Below are 17,258 nucleotides of genomic sequence, written 5' to 3'. Positions count from 1 at the left end.
TTAATAATATCACTCTTGCCATTGGGGGTGAGGGGTATTTCTTGGCTGTACCCTCTCAGGAAAAAAAAGAGAGAAATGAAAAGAAAAAAAAAGGCAAATTCCTAATAAAGGATAAACCACAACCTTGCATTTTTAAAAAAAGGCATCCCCTCCCTAGCATATAACATAAATTAAAAAGTTGTTTTATTGGACAGGTCTCACACAAGTGAAGTCTGTGACAATTATGGTGTGTAAATCATAGTTCTGTCTCATCACACATGAACAAGCATGCATAGACTCATATAGTACCCAGCCCCCTCTCCCCAACCCTGTTCCCACCTCTCACGACCCCTCCTCACCCCGCTAACAGCACATACACTCACTTCACACCCGCAGACTTTGCTTGCAGGGCGCTGCTCCAGAAATCATCAACATTTTCTGGTTCAGAAAAGGCCTGAAGACAGGCACTAAATGGTATCTTGGCACGCACCAGCTCGGGGAGGGGTCTTCTGTTTGCTTCCGCTTCCCTTCTCATTAACTCATAGGCAATCAGCTCATCTGAGGAAAAGAGCAAATGAATGACCCTGCAGTCACTCTTAGCTTCTTGAAATGGAAAACACCCTCTTCAGGCAATCTTCCCTGAAGGCCTCTGGGCTAGGTCAGGGCTGTTTGCTGGTTCCCTTCTCGGAGCCGGATAAGCCTGCTGAGAGGTTGTCCTCGGGGCTGTCTTTAGAGCAGCACTGACAGGCTGCATCAAGCCATTCACAATTTTTTTTTTTTTTTTTGCTGTTCCTCCATTGAGGCTGACAAGAGGGAACTGAGCTTGGTTCAGGCCATGTGTGTGACATCATGGTGCATGACGTTGGTATTTCATTTGTCCAGAGGTCAAGCCTGGGTTTACCCAAATGCCATCCTCCAAAAACAAAGCCTTCACACCAGAGAATTTTATAGCTGAAAGAGATCCAAGGGCTCATCTCTTCCCAAGCCCTTCACTACCTTGACAAAGAAATTGAAGACCAAGGTCAAAACCAGTCAATCACTGACAAAGCTGGACTTAAAACCCTGACCAGCACTCCCTCTACTACCCTACAGATGGGGCCAGAAAGGAGAGTTAAATTGAGTCAAGAGATCAAATTCGGCCGATGATCAGACACATACACACACAAAAAATAGTAACAAAAACATTCCTGTTACCTTTAAACTGCCCTAAAATAAAATGACAAAGCAAAAAGAGAAAATGGATAAAAACCAAAAGAACTACACTGACCCCTGAGGAGGACTAGACCCCATATTACATGTTTTCTGATTTGGTTCCACCAGCATCTGTGGTTAGAGGTGGCAGGTCCCAGAGAGGCATGGACCAAGGAGAACGAATATGGGACTGCAGTCACCCACCATCGCACACCCCGTGATGCTAACCAGCACCGCCAAGACAACTTCTTGTGGAGGCTACCCAACACCTCAGATATCAGAGCAACCAACGTAGCAGGCCTCTCTACACCACCCCTACTCAAATGATTAAAAACTGAGAGAAAAAGAAGTGTGTGCACCACGAACCTCCCAAGAATCAGCAGATCTGCTCCTGGAAACTAACCTGCAGTCAAAATTTTGTATCAATGTTAAATGGCCTTTCGGGCCATTTATTTTGTGTTATGCACCAACCCCCCCCCCCATCACTCCTGATTTATCAGTTTTTAAGCACACTTATTCACAAATGTGTTTTCCTAAACATATCTGAATAGGCTGTTAAAATTCATTCCCCAGTCCACAATCAGTTTGTGATGTGCTTATATGGAGGATGCTAACATTAGGTATTCCTAGCAATCAATTTCCCAAAACCAAATTATAAATCTCCCTTCTGAAAAAAATAGATTCATAAATTATAAACAGTGAGTGAGAAAAGATGATAGAACTGAGCAGAACATGTAAGTCGGTATCCCCAAGGTAGGCAAGAGAAAGCAATTAAGCCTAGTTCTAAAAAGGAAACAAACCACAGACCCTTTCCCCCTCATTTATACCTTTTCTGTAATGGATAAGAATTTTAAATTAGTCAAATGCTACATGAGCTTACAGAATATGGAAATCATTTCATCTTAAAATCATCATAATCATCACTTTCCAACTAGCATAATAAATTGACCAATCCCAAAAGAAAGAGGAAAAAAGGCCACCTAGGGAGTTGATGAACTTTACAAAAATGACCAGTTCATAGAAGATGAGCAATCCAGCTGCTATTTTGCCTTTTTCTACTGCTAAGATGTTAATTCTCTTCTAGTGGGCGTCGCTCCTACAAAGAGTCCTGCCATATTTGCCTCCCATGACAGGCATCTTAAATACTTGGATGCCAAAGCTGGATTATTTCAAGAGACCTCTACTTGAATGTCTATCATCAAAAAATGCAGTTTGATCACTTCCTGCAGACTTTACAGCACAACTTATGGACGATGAGGTTAAAGAATCTTCTACATATATCATTAGCAATCATTTCCCCACAAATTACACTGACTCCAAACCAACCTCGGCCAAATTTATAGGCAAAGAAGTAGGTTCCATCCATAACACCTCCATAAAACCTGGGATACACTTGATTCTTCTCCAGAGAAAGTCACATGGGGACTAAGGAAAAGATGAAAAGAGCTGTGCAAACCAGACACCACCTCAGCTGGGTCTACTCCTGACCCAAGTTTTCAGTGACTGAGGGTGTTCCCACAAGAGGGCACGCATTGCTCATTTCCCACTCTGGAACCATTACCCTTGTTGGCCGCCGCCTCCATGGCCACAGGCAACTGCATCAGGTAATCCACCCTCTCCGTGTAGCGGACCTTTCGGGTCTGGCAGCACTGAATACGTTCTTCCACCAAAAACCGGAAAACATCACTGGGGTTTTCTGAGCCAATGCGGTTCCTCTGAAGGGTGAATTATATCAGGTTAGTAAATTTATGAATATTAAGCATGAATAAAAATTAGCACGACATCAACTACAATATCTGGTATAAAAACTGGGCTTTAATAAACATTTCCTCTGGGCATGCCAGTTCGCCAGAGTACTTTATTAGCAAAACACTGGAATTTATCTAAAGTCCAAAAATGCAGGATTGGTTGAATAAATTACAGTTCATCATGTGAATTAATATTTTACAGCCTTTAAAAATCATGGGAGAGGGACTGACATAGATGGAATTAGAAAGGAGGAAAGGGAGCCAAAAAAAAAGAGAAAAGGGAAAAACAAAGAACTGCCCTGGAAAAGTTGAAGCATGTACAATACTTCATGTATGATGAACATACAGATGCACTCGTGTAAGTTATATACAAATCAAAAAGAAATCACACTTATATTAAAATATGTAACGATGTGGCAAAATGTTCACGACAGGTTAAGTGAAAACACTGCTTCCAAAACAGCCCGTAGAGAATTAATATATGACCCAGGAAGTGAATGGGGGATCAGACGCCAAAATGTTAACCCTGGTTGTTTGTAGGGGCTGGTATTGTGGAGCATTTTGATTTCCTCCTTTGTGTTTTCTATATTTTCCACAAAGAACACTTTTGTAATCAGAAAAAAAAAATTATTGCTTTTTAAGGGGGTCAGAGAAAGCCTTACTCAGGAATTCTCAGTGACTTTCAGAAATCACAGAGATTAACATGATTTGACTCTGCAAAGCGTGATTGTCTCCAAGTGATGGCAGGAGGACACCAAATATCACATAGTGCTCTCAAGGAGCTTGTCACAGAGACCAAAAATAATGGTGAAGGAAAGAATGGCCAAACACTCCTATAACACAAACAGACTGAAAGGAGCAGACAGAGCTGCAAGTGTCTGCAAAACAAGAGGAGGGGCCACATCGAGTGCGCTGGGCAGAGAAAGCCTCAGAGAAGTGACTCAGAAGCAGCCGCAACGATGAGGAGAGAAGGCAGGACAGGCAGGGGAGGCATCTGGCCGCGCCACAGGGGACTGCACGGAGCGCTGGGAACAATTCACATACCCCCTCTGAGTGGTTTTGAAGACTGACTTACCTCTACTAGATTCACCAGGTGCAAGAAAAATTCCTGGGCATCTTGTTGTCTATTGGAGGAGAATTCTGGGTGGCTCTTGCTTACAAAGGCCTTAAACATGCGTGGAGAGATCCCATTCTGTTGAGACTAAAGTATAAAAATAAGACTGACTTGAATACTTTCATACACATTAACAGCCCTCAGTGACAAGCAGAGCAGGGATTACGATACAACCCAATTTACAGAGGAGAAAATTGAGGCCCAGAGAAGAATAATGACAAGAGCCAGCACTCACCAGATGTTTAATATGTACCAGGCCCTGCTCTACAGACCTTACATGGGAACAGGATGAGACCCTTCCTGTTGACTCGTGATAAATGCCCCACTTTCCAAAGCCAGGCTCTAGGCCCATCCTCACAGGCCTTGCTACCAGGTGGCCGCACTGACCCATCACAGCCCATAAGTTAAAAGAGAGGAGAGCTCTGCAGCACCTGCCCCACTCCCACCCCCTCCCCATGAGGGTGTATGAGAGAACTCCTCGTAAAGATGGGAGCATGCAGAAGAGAAGGAAAGAGTATTGCACAGCCCAGCAAGCCACTGCACAGCTGCTCCAGCTCCTGAGCCCACCCTGCACTCATTCTGGACCAGGAGCTTGCAGGGGCTTGACCCTCACATGGAAAAGCAGGATGCCGGCTGCAGCTGCCAGGATGGCAGCGTGGAAGAGCAGGCAGAGGGGGTGACTCTGGCAGGGCAAGGATGTTGGGTTTCCCTAGGGGCCAAAAGAATAGTTCAGAAGGCAACCAGGCTCTCCCAAGAAGGACCCTGTATAAGATGATGGGCTGTCCGCCAGACTGGGAGGCCAGGGGGCCACAGAGGTCAGTTGGACAGGGCATCAGAAAAAGGACCTTGTAAGGTCCTTGAGGGCAGAGGGACAGGTGGGAGGAAGCAACTCTAAAGCACCACCAATGTGCCCCCACAAAAAGGCTAGCCATGACAGAAGAACATGGCAGCCACAAGGCAGCCAAAAAAGCACTAGCTAAGTGAACAGCCTCTGCCCGTTTGTTCTCTAGTCTCCCAACTCCCTTGACCCTCTGCTCTGGAGGAGCCAGAAGAGGGAGGAAAGAGGCACAGAAGTGGAACAAGGACAAAAAAAAAAAAAAAAAAAAAACCAGAGGATGCTGACGCTCACCCTTCTGCACTGCTGTTTCCGCAGACTCCTGAGTTTGGTACAAGAGAGAGGCTTTAAACGGGCTTTGATGTGAACTGGACTTGTTAATACTGGTAATCTGCTGGAAATCTAGGAGCTCTGCCTGAGATGCTCTGAAGAGGCAGGGCAGGAAGGTGATGGAGGGGGCCTCCTGAGAAAACTGTTTCCTGAGCTTTCCCTCCAAGTTCAGCCCTTCTATCAATGGTGATACCTGTTACTTCACTGATATTCACAATAACCCCAGCAGGTGTGTTCTACCTTTATCCCCATTTATGGAAACTGAGTCTGGCAGAGAAGTGCCAGATAGGTCTTTCAACTCTAAGTAGCCTCAATGACCAGACTGTCATGCAGCTAACAGAGCAGAGCCAGAATGGAGTCCAGGTTCAGCTCTGACTCCAGGTCCACACTGTTTGCAGCCAAAACAAAGATGCAGGTCCATAAGTGAAACAACCCTCACCGTGTCAGTCAAGTCAAAGAATTAATTCGTGTCCTCTCTGCAAATGCTGTGGCTACCACTCACCTGCTTTTTTATAAACCCTCCTCTTGCTCAGCTCGCAGGCCACATTCCTCTCCTCTGAAGTCCAGAGAATCTGCTACATGCGCCATCATTTGGCACACAGCACAAAATGCCTACTACCTTCTTTAATTTTCAGCTACAGCCTGACTGTAGTCCCCAGCAGGAGGTGGCCATGTCTCATGCCTCTCTGCATTCTCATGGTCATCCTGGTCAGTGCCTAAGGTCTGGAGACCGTGACAGGTTTGTGGTATGTTATAGTCAGATGCAACAGGCGATGAGAAAACTCCTTTACCCTTCTCCCCATGGCCAAGGGGCAGCTCTGTATAAAGCATCTCTCCAACACACATGATCTAAGCAATGTTTTCTAATAAAAACCTGATGAATTTTCCTGTCTTGCTGAAAACATATCTGATCTAGTCTTCTAGTATTTACTGATCACCTACTTCATGCAGAACACTGTTAGGGATTCTGCCCTCCTGAAATCTGCAGACAATAGAGAAGATCAGAGACATTTACATCTATCTATAACAAATATTAGAGAACACTATGGAGGACCTGAAATAGTGCTAACAGCTCTTAGAAGAATTCCCCAAGTGGCAGCATTTGGGCATCTGGGGACTCAGAACCTTATATAAATGACCAGCTTACACACATATATGGCTTCAGATGTGCTTCTAATGCTAGGTAAAGACCAATTTATACATGACAATTAATTTTACTCCCTGTATATATACCTCCTGCAAACTAAGTAAAAGTTGTAACCTTCTTCACTCACAATGCTCACGTATATCTACACAGTATCAGTGGATGCAAACATGCAATAATACCTTATCTTTGTATAATGGCTAACATTCATGCATTCATTCAACAGATACCTATTTAGTGCTATAAAATGTCAGACACTATTCTAGTGCTTGGATAAATAAGTACTAGGTGCCAGTTCTTAACACTTCATGCATGTATTTTGCTTAACTCATCCAACCCCATGAAGTGATGAGACTGGGAAAATGAGATGTGTTAAGTCATTGGTCCAATTACTACCCCCTCTCTGTCCCCTCTCTAGTGTCCTAATGCTGTTCACATGTGCCTAGATCTCATCTCTGATGTCCTTGAGTCCATCCTACTAGTTACTAAGAAAGGAAAACAATATATCTCAGAGTCTGGATAAGCCTTCCTCAAACCCACACACCTCTGGGGCCAGCATCGTAAGCCAGTCCATCAATTATTTCTCCACTCTCAACTGTATGGTGGCACCAGCTGGAATAAATCTTTTCTCATTTGTGCATTTCCGTTTAAGCATTCACATATGCTTGTATTCACTATCACTTGCTGCTGATAGTATTATTTCTTACAAGCTGTGATTCGAGCTTGGTGTGGGTGCCAGTCCCCAACACAGACCATAGAAAGCAGCTGCTTTGGAAAGTTCAACAAGTCAGTAAATTCTGAAGAGCTGGCTGCTGCTCTGTGCCACCATGTGGCTGTATAACCAGAAGGAGAACTCTCAATACAGACCACGGTAAAAAACACCAGAAACTCAGCTCCACGCTTCGACTGTGGCCCAGTCTCATTCATTTCCCTCCTACCCTACTTCCCCCTTCATTTCTTTGCTTTCCTTCAACTGACTTTTCCTAATCTGTTGCTCAATAGTCAAGCTATTGCTTGAGAATTGTTGATCATCTTGAAGTTATTTGAAAAAGTTTTCTAACCAGAGAGATGCTACCTCTCCTCTTCACGTCACAGCAGACCAGCTCCGGGGTTTCACAACTGGGTTTGAACATTTTAGCTCAAACTCAGCTACTCCACACTTAATACCTTGATCATTAGCTGGCCCCATCTGCGTACACCCATGCCCCATACCCATCTCTGATTTCAAAGGGGAGGTTTTACTAATTCCCATGCTCAACTATAGCTATGTTCACTTAACATTTAGATATGAAAAAGTCAGGCTCTAAAAAAGTTGATCCTGAATCTAATCAAGCCTCTAGATCTTACTACCAGCTTCTACGAAACACAGGTTGAACAATACCTCAAGGACCACACTTCAGAGCAATCTTAGGACAAGTGACCCAGCCCTTCAATAGAGCAATGGCTTGCCGAGAGAAAAGGAAGGGGACTTTAGAAAGATATCTTTGATAATGCAGGAAAAAGTCTGAATACAGACTGAGCATTAGATGATACTAAGGAGTGGTTATTAATTTTGCTGACGTGCTTTTAACACTTTAAACAACTTTTAACATGATATTTATGTTAAAAGAAAGAAGATATTATAGTTGCAGATAAATACTAAATATAAATAGATGAAAAGGAGGATGTTTGGACTTTGTGTTAAAATACTGCAGGGAAGGGAAAGGACAGGAAGGAAAGGAAAAAGGAAAAAGGGGGGAAAGGAGGAGCAGGGGAAGAGCTGAGTTTCGAGGATTCACAGAACCAGATTGGTTGAATGATGATTACTGGAGCTGCACAATAGGTACGTGGAGATTCATTATACTTTGCTGTCTACTTTTATGTATATTCGAAAACTTAAATAATTTTTGTTTTTAAAAAGGCCAGCCTTTTGACAAGGCAGCTCCTTAAAAGAAATCAAAAAGTCAAAATAAGAACCAAAGAATTGAGTTGAAGAAAGCACGTTTCCTATTTGGTGATAAGTCAAGGAATCACCTGAGTGTCCCTCAGTGGGCCTAACACCTAAGGTGAGAGATGAGAGGGAGAGACCGAAATTGACCAAGAGTCAGACATGCCTTCAGGGAGCACATGCTCTCACCTGTGAGCAGGTTCTTGGACACCTGAAACAATGGCTAGTCCTAACCACTAACTATATAATGGGGAGGACGGGTAGTCTCCAAAATAGCAACCACCTAAGGAATCTGTCATATTAATAGGATACTGTACTTACTTTCTCTATCAGCAATTGCAAAATAGATCAGCTAAAATTAGAGAGAAGACTAAGGTGTTCAGAATCTCTCCCAAATGCTTACACAGGACTTTCTGTTTAACACAGTGCACCAAGGAGACAGCCAGACACTGTCCACTCATATTCCACTGAGCCTAATTCTTTAATTAATAAGCAAGTGGCAGGATTGAGGCTTTATCACATTAGAGCAATGTTTGCATAGATATTTACTATAAGACCACAGGAATAAAAAGAAGATGAACATATCTCAGCTTGTTGCTAAAACACAGATATATGGACTCTGTTGATTTAAACTTTTAACCTTAAACTATAAATGCTGGACCAGTAGTTTGTAACCCAGGTCCAAACCCCAAATCTCCTAAGCTAGGAGGACTGAGAGCATTTCCAAGTTATTATTCACATTTCAAAATGCAAATTAGAAATGTTACATTTGCCCAACCTAGGAAAACAGAGATTGATAAAAACAAAGTTCTTATGTTTAGTTAAAATTATATCACCTCGAAGGAGAACACTGGTTATTTCATGTTGATAAAAAACTGAGGCCAGGGGATTTCCAGTCAAGATGGCAGAATAGACAGTCCCCAGTGTCATTCTCTCCCACAAATCAACCAATTTACAACTATTGAAAAGCAATGACTGCCAAGCTGGGGCTGCTAGAACTCAGGGAAAGAGGAGGAAAGACCTACAGAGTTCATGAAGGTAGGAGAAGCCACAATAAGAGAAAGAAAGGATTGCTCCTACCATTTCAAGCCCTGGCCACTTCAAGGCTGGCCCTGGTGAGCACAAGGGGCAAGAGCTGGCAAAAGCCACAGCTGTGCTATTCCTATTAAGTTGCCTGGAGATGGCAGGGGAGAAGAGAGCCTTGGTGGCCCCCAGACCAGTAAGACCACTAACAGGGTTCCCGTGGACCCACAAGTGAGGGAACACAGACAACTGAAAAAAGGAGCCATTCAGAGGCCAGTGAGTTATCACAAGGGACCAGAGCACAGCCCATCCCATGGGAAGTGTTTGGAGCACAGGCAGTGGGGAAGATGTGTCCACCAAGGGAACACAGGGGCACAACATGGACAGCTGATCTGCCCTCCAATCAGCACAGGATCACTTAGTGGAGACTGGACAGGAATATAGAACTGCAGGGGGTGCAGTTTGCTGGGAAGACTCAGGTCCAGACCAGAGTTTCCACACAACCTAGGTGTTCTGGACCTCATAAGACTCAGAAGTGCTTACAAGGTCAACCATTAACACCTTTAACACCTGTGCTGCACAAAAAGCCTTCCCCAGATAATTAACAGCAAAGCAGCAATTTAGCTCAACCACAAGGTACAAGTGCTGGTTCCCACAGGAAGATCCCCCATTTTAGAAGTAAGCAAAGGACAATAAATTAGTTCCACCGCAGAGCTTAAGTGATGGGAATAGCAAATAATCCAACACTGAACTGAAAGAAAAAACAAAAAACCCACAGATCAGAGACCAGTAAAGTTCTAACACTACCAAAGAACATATATAATACCTAGAAGTAATGGAAAACCCGTAGGCTCACAAACCAGAGCTGCGGGGAGGGCCAAGGGCCTCAGCCACACCCTCCCAATGTCCACATCCAGCCCAGCAAAGACCACAGAGATGCTGCTGGAAGCACCCTGGGCTCCTGAGCCTGGGCGGTGGTGGGGGCCTAGGTCCTCAGTCAGGCCCCCCTAATATCCACATCCAGCCCAGCAATGTCCACCAGGCCACCATTAGAAGCACCCCATGTTCCCAAGCTGGGGCAGTGTGGGGCTGAGGGCCTCAGCCATGCCCTCCTAATGCCCACATCCAGCCCAGCAATGACCATAGAGCCACCAATGGAAGTGCTCTGGGCTCCCGAGCTGGGGTGGTGGGGAGCCAAGGGCCTCAGCCACACCCCCTGATGTCTACACCCAGCCCAGGGATGACCACCAAGCTGCCACCAGAAGCACCCAGGGCTTGGAGGGTCTGACGGCCTCAGCCATGCCCACCTGAAGTCTGCATCCAGCCCAGCCACAACCAAGGCTCCCTGGGATCTCCTGCTGGAATAAGGGGGTGCCACAGGCCTCAACCACACCCCCCTCCTTCCTCCTCCTCCCACCCTCTTCTCCTCCCTTTCCCCTCTCCCTCCCCCCAACTGCTTCACAACAACATCTTAGAATGTAAAAAATAATAATAAATAAATAAATTTTAAAACAACAAACTGAGGCCAGCAATTATGGGTCAAGGATTGTTCAGATGAGAAATCAAATAAACTGTCACTTCAGAAATGCAGATTGTTCAAAATACAGAATTATTCAAAACATGTTATTTTTGGTAGATGAAATAAATTACAAAGTATTCAGCTTTTAGATGTTGAAAGCACTGCCTTAGAATGCATAAAGATCAAGAATATACTTTTTGAAGAAGAAAAAGTATCCTTTCATAGTGAGAAAGTATTATCTACTGCAAATGCAATTTCATCTTAAAAAATGATTCAACAAATTTAAGTAGAAATGACAGTGCTTAAAACAAATACTGTGAGTCTTTTTATAGATGAAAATGTTTATTAAGCATGTATATATTAAAAACTAGATTTCACCTTGGTCTGTAGCAGATCAATTTCATACCAGGAAGTATATATTCTAGAAATGACCCAAGATGTAAGACACAGGTGAGAAACCCATTTTACTGGGCTACCTGGTAATTCTGCAAACTTTAAACACCCTCTTTTGTCCTTCACCCATACACTGAGGCCCTGGGAGCCTGAAACAAGTCCTAACAGTTTGGGAAGCAGGACAGTGCAGTGGTCAAAAACACAGACTCAGGAGCCAGACTGCCTGGTGTAATTCCCAGCTGTGCCACTCACTGGCTTTGTAACTTTATGCAAGACTTCTGTGCATCAGTGAACACACAGGAGGAGCCTGGCCTTTTGCAAGCACTATGTGATGTTAATTATTTGCATCATTGGTGGTGGTGGCCCCGTAAAAAGCTATTTCTGCCACATGGATCTGATGCATCTCTCATGCTCTCTCCCCTCCACTCTACATTCCTCTCTATCCCTTTCTCTGCTTCAGCATAACTTGTTTCCTTTTTGGGCCATTTCAGGCTTATCTACAAGTCACAAACACCAGAGGCCTGGGACAGGACCACCTGACCAAAAGGCTCCTGATACCTGAGAGAAGGAAGATTCTCACAAATCATTCCTTTGAAACCAACCACCTGTGAAAATCCTCATGCCTCTGAAAGTGATTCCCTCCACTATATCAAGGGCAGTGGAGATTTTTGCTATGAATTGTTTGTCTGAGTAACAGCTTGAAACAGACATCTCCAGGTGGGGACGGGACTCGCCACCACTGCCAGGCTGCACGATGTACAGTGATTATGCTCAGGATTCTTTCTTCAGGACCACTAGGTCATGGTGCCTCAGAGCTGGAAAGGATTTTACAAGTCATCTAGACCAAGGGTCACAAACCCAAATACCCAGAGTACCAGCCAGGTCACAAGTCACAAAGGGACTGGAGCCAGCTGGGGACTGTGTGTCCCAAGTGTAGGGAGTGCTGCCACTAGGCTCCAGCTGCCATTGCAGGCCCGGGACTGCCAGAGCTTCTGAGTGCTAAGAGAAGCAGGAAATTCAGATACAATGTGTGGACCAAGCAAAACACACTGCAGGCATGATAGGGCCCTAGTGCTGCCAGGTTACACACCTTGATCCAGACAGAGCAGTGGCTCCCACCTACAAGCCTCGGACCCTTGGAGATCTACAGAGCTGCTGCACAATGACCACTGAATCCAGCGGGGGGAAGAGGGACAAGGGCTCCAAGCAGTCAGTACTCGTAGAATGAATGAATAACGTGCCGAGCTGATGTAAGAACGTCTCTTTTTTTCCTAACATAAATGGACATCGTAACATCAACAAAACCAATTTTACTTTGAAACATCACTAAATTGACAATTTTTCATTTCACATTTTCTCAAATGAGGAGATCCCCAAAGCACAACAACAATCACGTGACGTAAACAGATTTTTATTTACATTATAGAGGAGACGCCATGCTTGAAATATTCTCAACCACCACCTAGACCGGTTCTGCCACTTGAATGCTGAGGCTGAAAGGTTACGTGACTTGCCCATGGTAACGCAGCTCCTTGCAGAGTCAGGAGAGGAAGCCAGGCTCCTTCTCCTCCACCAGAGAGGGTGGACCCTGCCTCAACAGAGCTACTCAAGGAGTGACACAGCCTGGATGAAAACCCAAGACAACATGATCAAAACAAAAATTTGGACCAAGTCTTTTTTCCCACCATTGCCTCTTCAAAGTTTCACCAGAACACAGAGGTAGAAGAAGCCTGGATCACCCCAGACTCCATCCCTACACACAACCACTTCCTAAAATGCATCCCAGACGAGGGTCTTCCAGTCTCTGGCGGATAAGGAACTCATCTTGCAATGCTGGATAATAATGCAACTTGAGAACTAAGTTCTTCCTGCCCCCACATTGCTCTGATCTCCTGGGCTCGCCATTCCCAGTGCCTGTTTCCCTCTCCACCCTCTTCACAACCCGCTTCCTTCTCCCCACCCCAAACACTGCCTCTATGTGTCCCCTTCATAATCTCCTAGCTGGCTTCATTACGAACATGGGGTATGTGCTTTAGATTCTTGCTCTCAGTCTACAAGTATTCGTTAAGGATGACTGACTCAAGATGTGAGCGCAGAGGTCAAACACTTGAGAAACAGAACTGAACACGTGTGCCCACTAAGTCAAGTCCAAAGGGAGAGCAGACATAGGGAAGTGGTGACTGTGTTCAGTTCAGGACACTGGCGGCAACGGGAGCCAAGAGTGCCGAACAGCCGTGTAAGCTGTGCACTGCAGAATTCCAGGACACCCTTCAAAAGACCAGGTTAGGAGTAGCACCCTCTGGAGTTGTGCAACAGAGCAGCCCCGGGAGAGGCCTGTGGCCCGCTGTGCAGGCACATGGAAATGCAGTTTGGGCTGTTAGGAGATCAAGACCATCTTTCAATCATCCCATCAACTAATAGTGACTGGACAACTGAGTTTCTGCTACTTGAGTGTGCTCCAAAACCAGATGGCAACTTACCAAAAATGAGGACTGCCCAGCCTTTCCAGAAATTCTGAATCCTTATCTCTAGGGAGGGGCTGAGGAATCTGTGTTGTCTTATAACAACCAGCCTCTTGAGAAATCCTAGCAAAGTTTAGGCTTGGGAGAAGAGAGACACTTTAAGGGCCAAGATTGTTACCGAGGGGATAATGTTTATATTTTTATAAGGTTTATTCCTTCCATCTCAGCTTTATTTTATGAAGAATATTGTTTGTCAAGACTATTCATGATGGCACACACATATAACCCACAAAACAACTGTCAATAGAAACTCCAACTCTGGCTACTCTTTTTTACACATTTTAAGAGCGTGCAGACAGGCAGGCCCCCTAGACTGAAATGAAATAGCTATCCTGACAGCTTGCTAAATGTACAACCACCATTTGCCAAATCATAGGAAATTCACATTCTAACTTGCAAAGGTCCCTCCTACCTACATATCAACATGGCAAACACATACCTTGTGTTCCTCTTTCATCACCTGTTCAATGAGTTCAGATTTCACAGGAGGCTTTGAATACTGGCCTGAGAGAAGGCCATGTCCTAATTTAGTCCTAGGCAGGAGGGAGAAACAAAAACAAAAAGGTCATTGTTGTCTTCCCACAGATATATTAAAATTAACTATGAATTTCAAGAACTGTAGCTGCTATTAGGTGGAGCATTTTATCTGGATTATTCACAAATAACTTATGTGATTCTGCTTGATACTGATTCCATTTTTAAATTTCCCTCCGTACTTTATGGATATCTTTATTAATTTCTTTCTTGTTACAAAAGTAACACATGCTCATATTAGAACACTTTTAAAAACACAGAAAATAAAGAGGAGAGAATTGCTTTAATTCTGCAACCCAGAGATAACCACTATGAACACATTACTGGATGCTTTTTCTAAAACAATACAATCTGGCACTTACATCTGCGTGTTGAAATCTTGTGTTGGATCTAAAGGCGAGTAGTCAAATATTCTTGGAAGGTTTCCCACATACCTAGAAAATGAGAAGCAACGATCAAAACATGGGAACTGGAGAAGAACAGAGCCAAAACGAGCCATCCCTGAGACCCTTGTGCCTTTCTGTCAGAATTAAACCGTCCACCTGAAGAGATGTTCTTCCTGAATCCCCCCTCCGCAGCCATCCTCATGAGCCTTCCTGAAGTGCTGATACTTCTGTTGGTGGGTCAGAATCACCTAAGGGGTTTCTTTAAAAAATACCTAAGCTCTTCGGATTTCATTGCTGGAGATCGAGGCCTGGGATTTGGAATTCTTTTAAAACTTCCCCAAGTGATTCTAATATGTAGCCAGAGTCAAGAACCACTGGTTTATGCCACCACAATCGCCACCTCAAAAACAAATGGTAAGGTTAGTGACAAGACTCCATACTTTGACCAAAACTTCAGTCAGGCTCCTCTGAACTCTCTAATTGACAAGGCCTGGCCTGTCAATGGCCTCTCTGTCCTGGCAGAATCCAGTTTGAGTAAAAATCTTGCTAAGCCAGTTTAGTGAAAATCCCCTACCTGTGGTGTCTGACCACCCTGACTTGCCTTCAGCAATAATCCTATCAGAACCCCTAACCCTTGACGTTTCCTCTCAGCAATTTTCCATCCACTGACCCCACCCTGCTCCTTGCTTATGAAGCCCCACTTCTCCTTGTTGGAGTAGGAGAAGAACCTGCTCTGTCTCCCCCACTGCAAGACCCTGTTTGCAGTGTTCCCTCTACCAATCGCCATGCTCCCCTTGAATAAAGTCTGCTTCACTATCTCTAACAAGTGCTTGGATCATTTTTTCCTTTAACACTAGGAATTGTTCCAATAATCTCAAAATAATGATGGCACTAGCAGCGACAACTTCCGTTTCTCGAGGGCTTACTATATTAGCTAGTTGAGTCTTCATAACAACCACATGAGGAAGGAATCATTATTAATGTTATCCCCGTTTGAGAGAGGAGACATTGGGATGCAAATTTGTTAGAGAGTTTTCACACTCACCCAGAGAGTGAAGATGAAGCCCAGGGTGGACCCACGCAGCCCGGTTCCAAAGCCATGCTCTGAGCCACTCTGCTGGCCCTACCTGCCGTCTGCTGTCCCTTGCTTGAGCCGTCCTCAGTCCCTCCTCCTGACCAGTGTATCCTGACAGAGCAGCGCTAACTTCCACATTGATCTCTAATCTTAACACACATCATTCCTTTTGCTTCTTAAGTTCACCTCCTATTTCACATCCCTACTTTAAGTGATTCTTTCCCCTTTCAATCTTGCACTCTGAGCTTGGAAGCTCTAGGAAGAATAATCCAGAAGCAGATCCCTCTCTCTGGCCCTTCATGCACTCTCTTCTCTGACCTCATCTATCTGTCACCACTCTCCCCCAACCCGCAGTACCCCGGCCACTTGCCCCTACTGTTGCCCAGATCATGCCAAGCTCCCTCCTGCTTCAAGGTCTTGCCATCTGCTCTCTCTTTCCTGGGATGCTCCCTCCACAGATCCTTGCTCTGTGGCTCCTTCACAGGTATGTTGAAAAGTAACCTCTCCAGACTCTTAGTCAAAACAAAAGTCACCACCCTCCACCCTTCCTAAAGCCCTATCACCTGCTCCTTGCTGACTTTTTCCTTAGCATGCATCACTATTTGCAATTACATAATTTATTTATTTTCATGTTTATTATCTATCTCTCTAGAGATTACACACTAGAATGTAATCTCCATGAAGGCAGAGACTTCATCTATGTAAATCACTACATCTCTAACACTAGAACAGCATCTGACATGTAAAAGGCACTCAATACATACTTGTGTAATGAATACATTCACATCATGTAATCACATAACCAATATCCATAACTGATTACCCATAACCAAACAAAAAAGGTATTATTGCCAGAAGACCTAGCAGAGAACCATGGCACACTAGTAGCTAGCAATGACCTCTACTGGAAACTTTAGGCACCTGCTGTCCATGAACTCAGAATTTGCATCCCAGATTACCTACATACATCAAAATTAACAAAGCATGTTTTTCTGGGCCAGTTCCACTCAAATGGCTTTTGGATGTATCATTATGGCAACAACTTCATCTGGAAATTTTCAAAGAACCAAATGCCAAGCAATAAATAAACCAAACTTTGGAGCTAAACTGTTTTGATACAGAGGCTGCACTGAAGAATTCTCATTAATATACAATAATTAGCTTTCTTATGATTCAGTTTTTATCACGCCTTGAAACATAACAAGACAAAAAACTCACTGGGTAGATGAACATTAGTGAAAAGATTTATGCTTTAAAGGCAAGATTGGCAGAAAAGTGTAGTGTAAAGGGGTAAATCTTTGAAGTCAGAAAAGCCCGTTTTGTTAACAATTTATATTGATTTTCTAATCAACAAGGAATATCCTCCATTACAACAAAATTAAATTAAAATGCAGAAGTATTGCCAGATAATTTTTAATTTACATAGTACACCTTCAGTTTGTAACCTGGTGGTTATCAAAGAAAAAGATGTAGTTTGGCTATCTGACAATCCATCTTAATTGTCATTCAAATTGCACACCCACTTATTTGGATTTAAT

The 17,258-nt window shown here is 44.0% G+C and overlaps 1 protein-coding gene across 2 annotated transcripts in view; it reads right to left on the bottom strand.

Annotated features, from left to right (window-relative positions):
* Positions 1-17,258, bottom strand: part of USP13 (ubiquitin specific peptidase 13) — a 115,099-nt gene that overhangs the window by 35,347 nt on the left and 62,494 nt on the right. For both annotated transcript variants that reach the window (XM_063090043.1, XM_063090046.1), the window contains exons 9-13: positions 14,622-14,693; positions 14,165-14,258; positions 3,994-4,119; positions 2,732-2,885; positions 363-537 (exon numbers count right to left, since the gene is read on the bottom strand). In XM_063090043.1, the coding sequence (XP_062946113.1) occupies positions 363-537; positions 2,732-2,885; positions 3,994-4,119; positions 14,165-14,258; positions 14,622-14,693 (621 nt within the window). The remainder of the gene's footprint in view (positions 1-362; positions 538-2,731; positions 2,886-3,993; positions 4,120-14,164; positions 14,259-14,621; positions 14,694-17,258) is intronic.

The sequence above is a fragment of the Cynocephalus volans genome, chromosome 1 (genome assembly GCF_027409185.1).
Source record: "Cynocephalus volans isolate mCynVol1 chromosome 1, mCynVol1.pri, whole genome shotgun sequence".
NCBI classification, from domain to species: Eukaryota; Metazoa; Chordata; class Mammalia; order Dermoptera; family Cynocephalidae; genus Cynocephalus; species Cynocephalus volans.
This window is presented reverse-complemented; position numbering and strand designations above follow the sequence as displayed.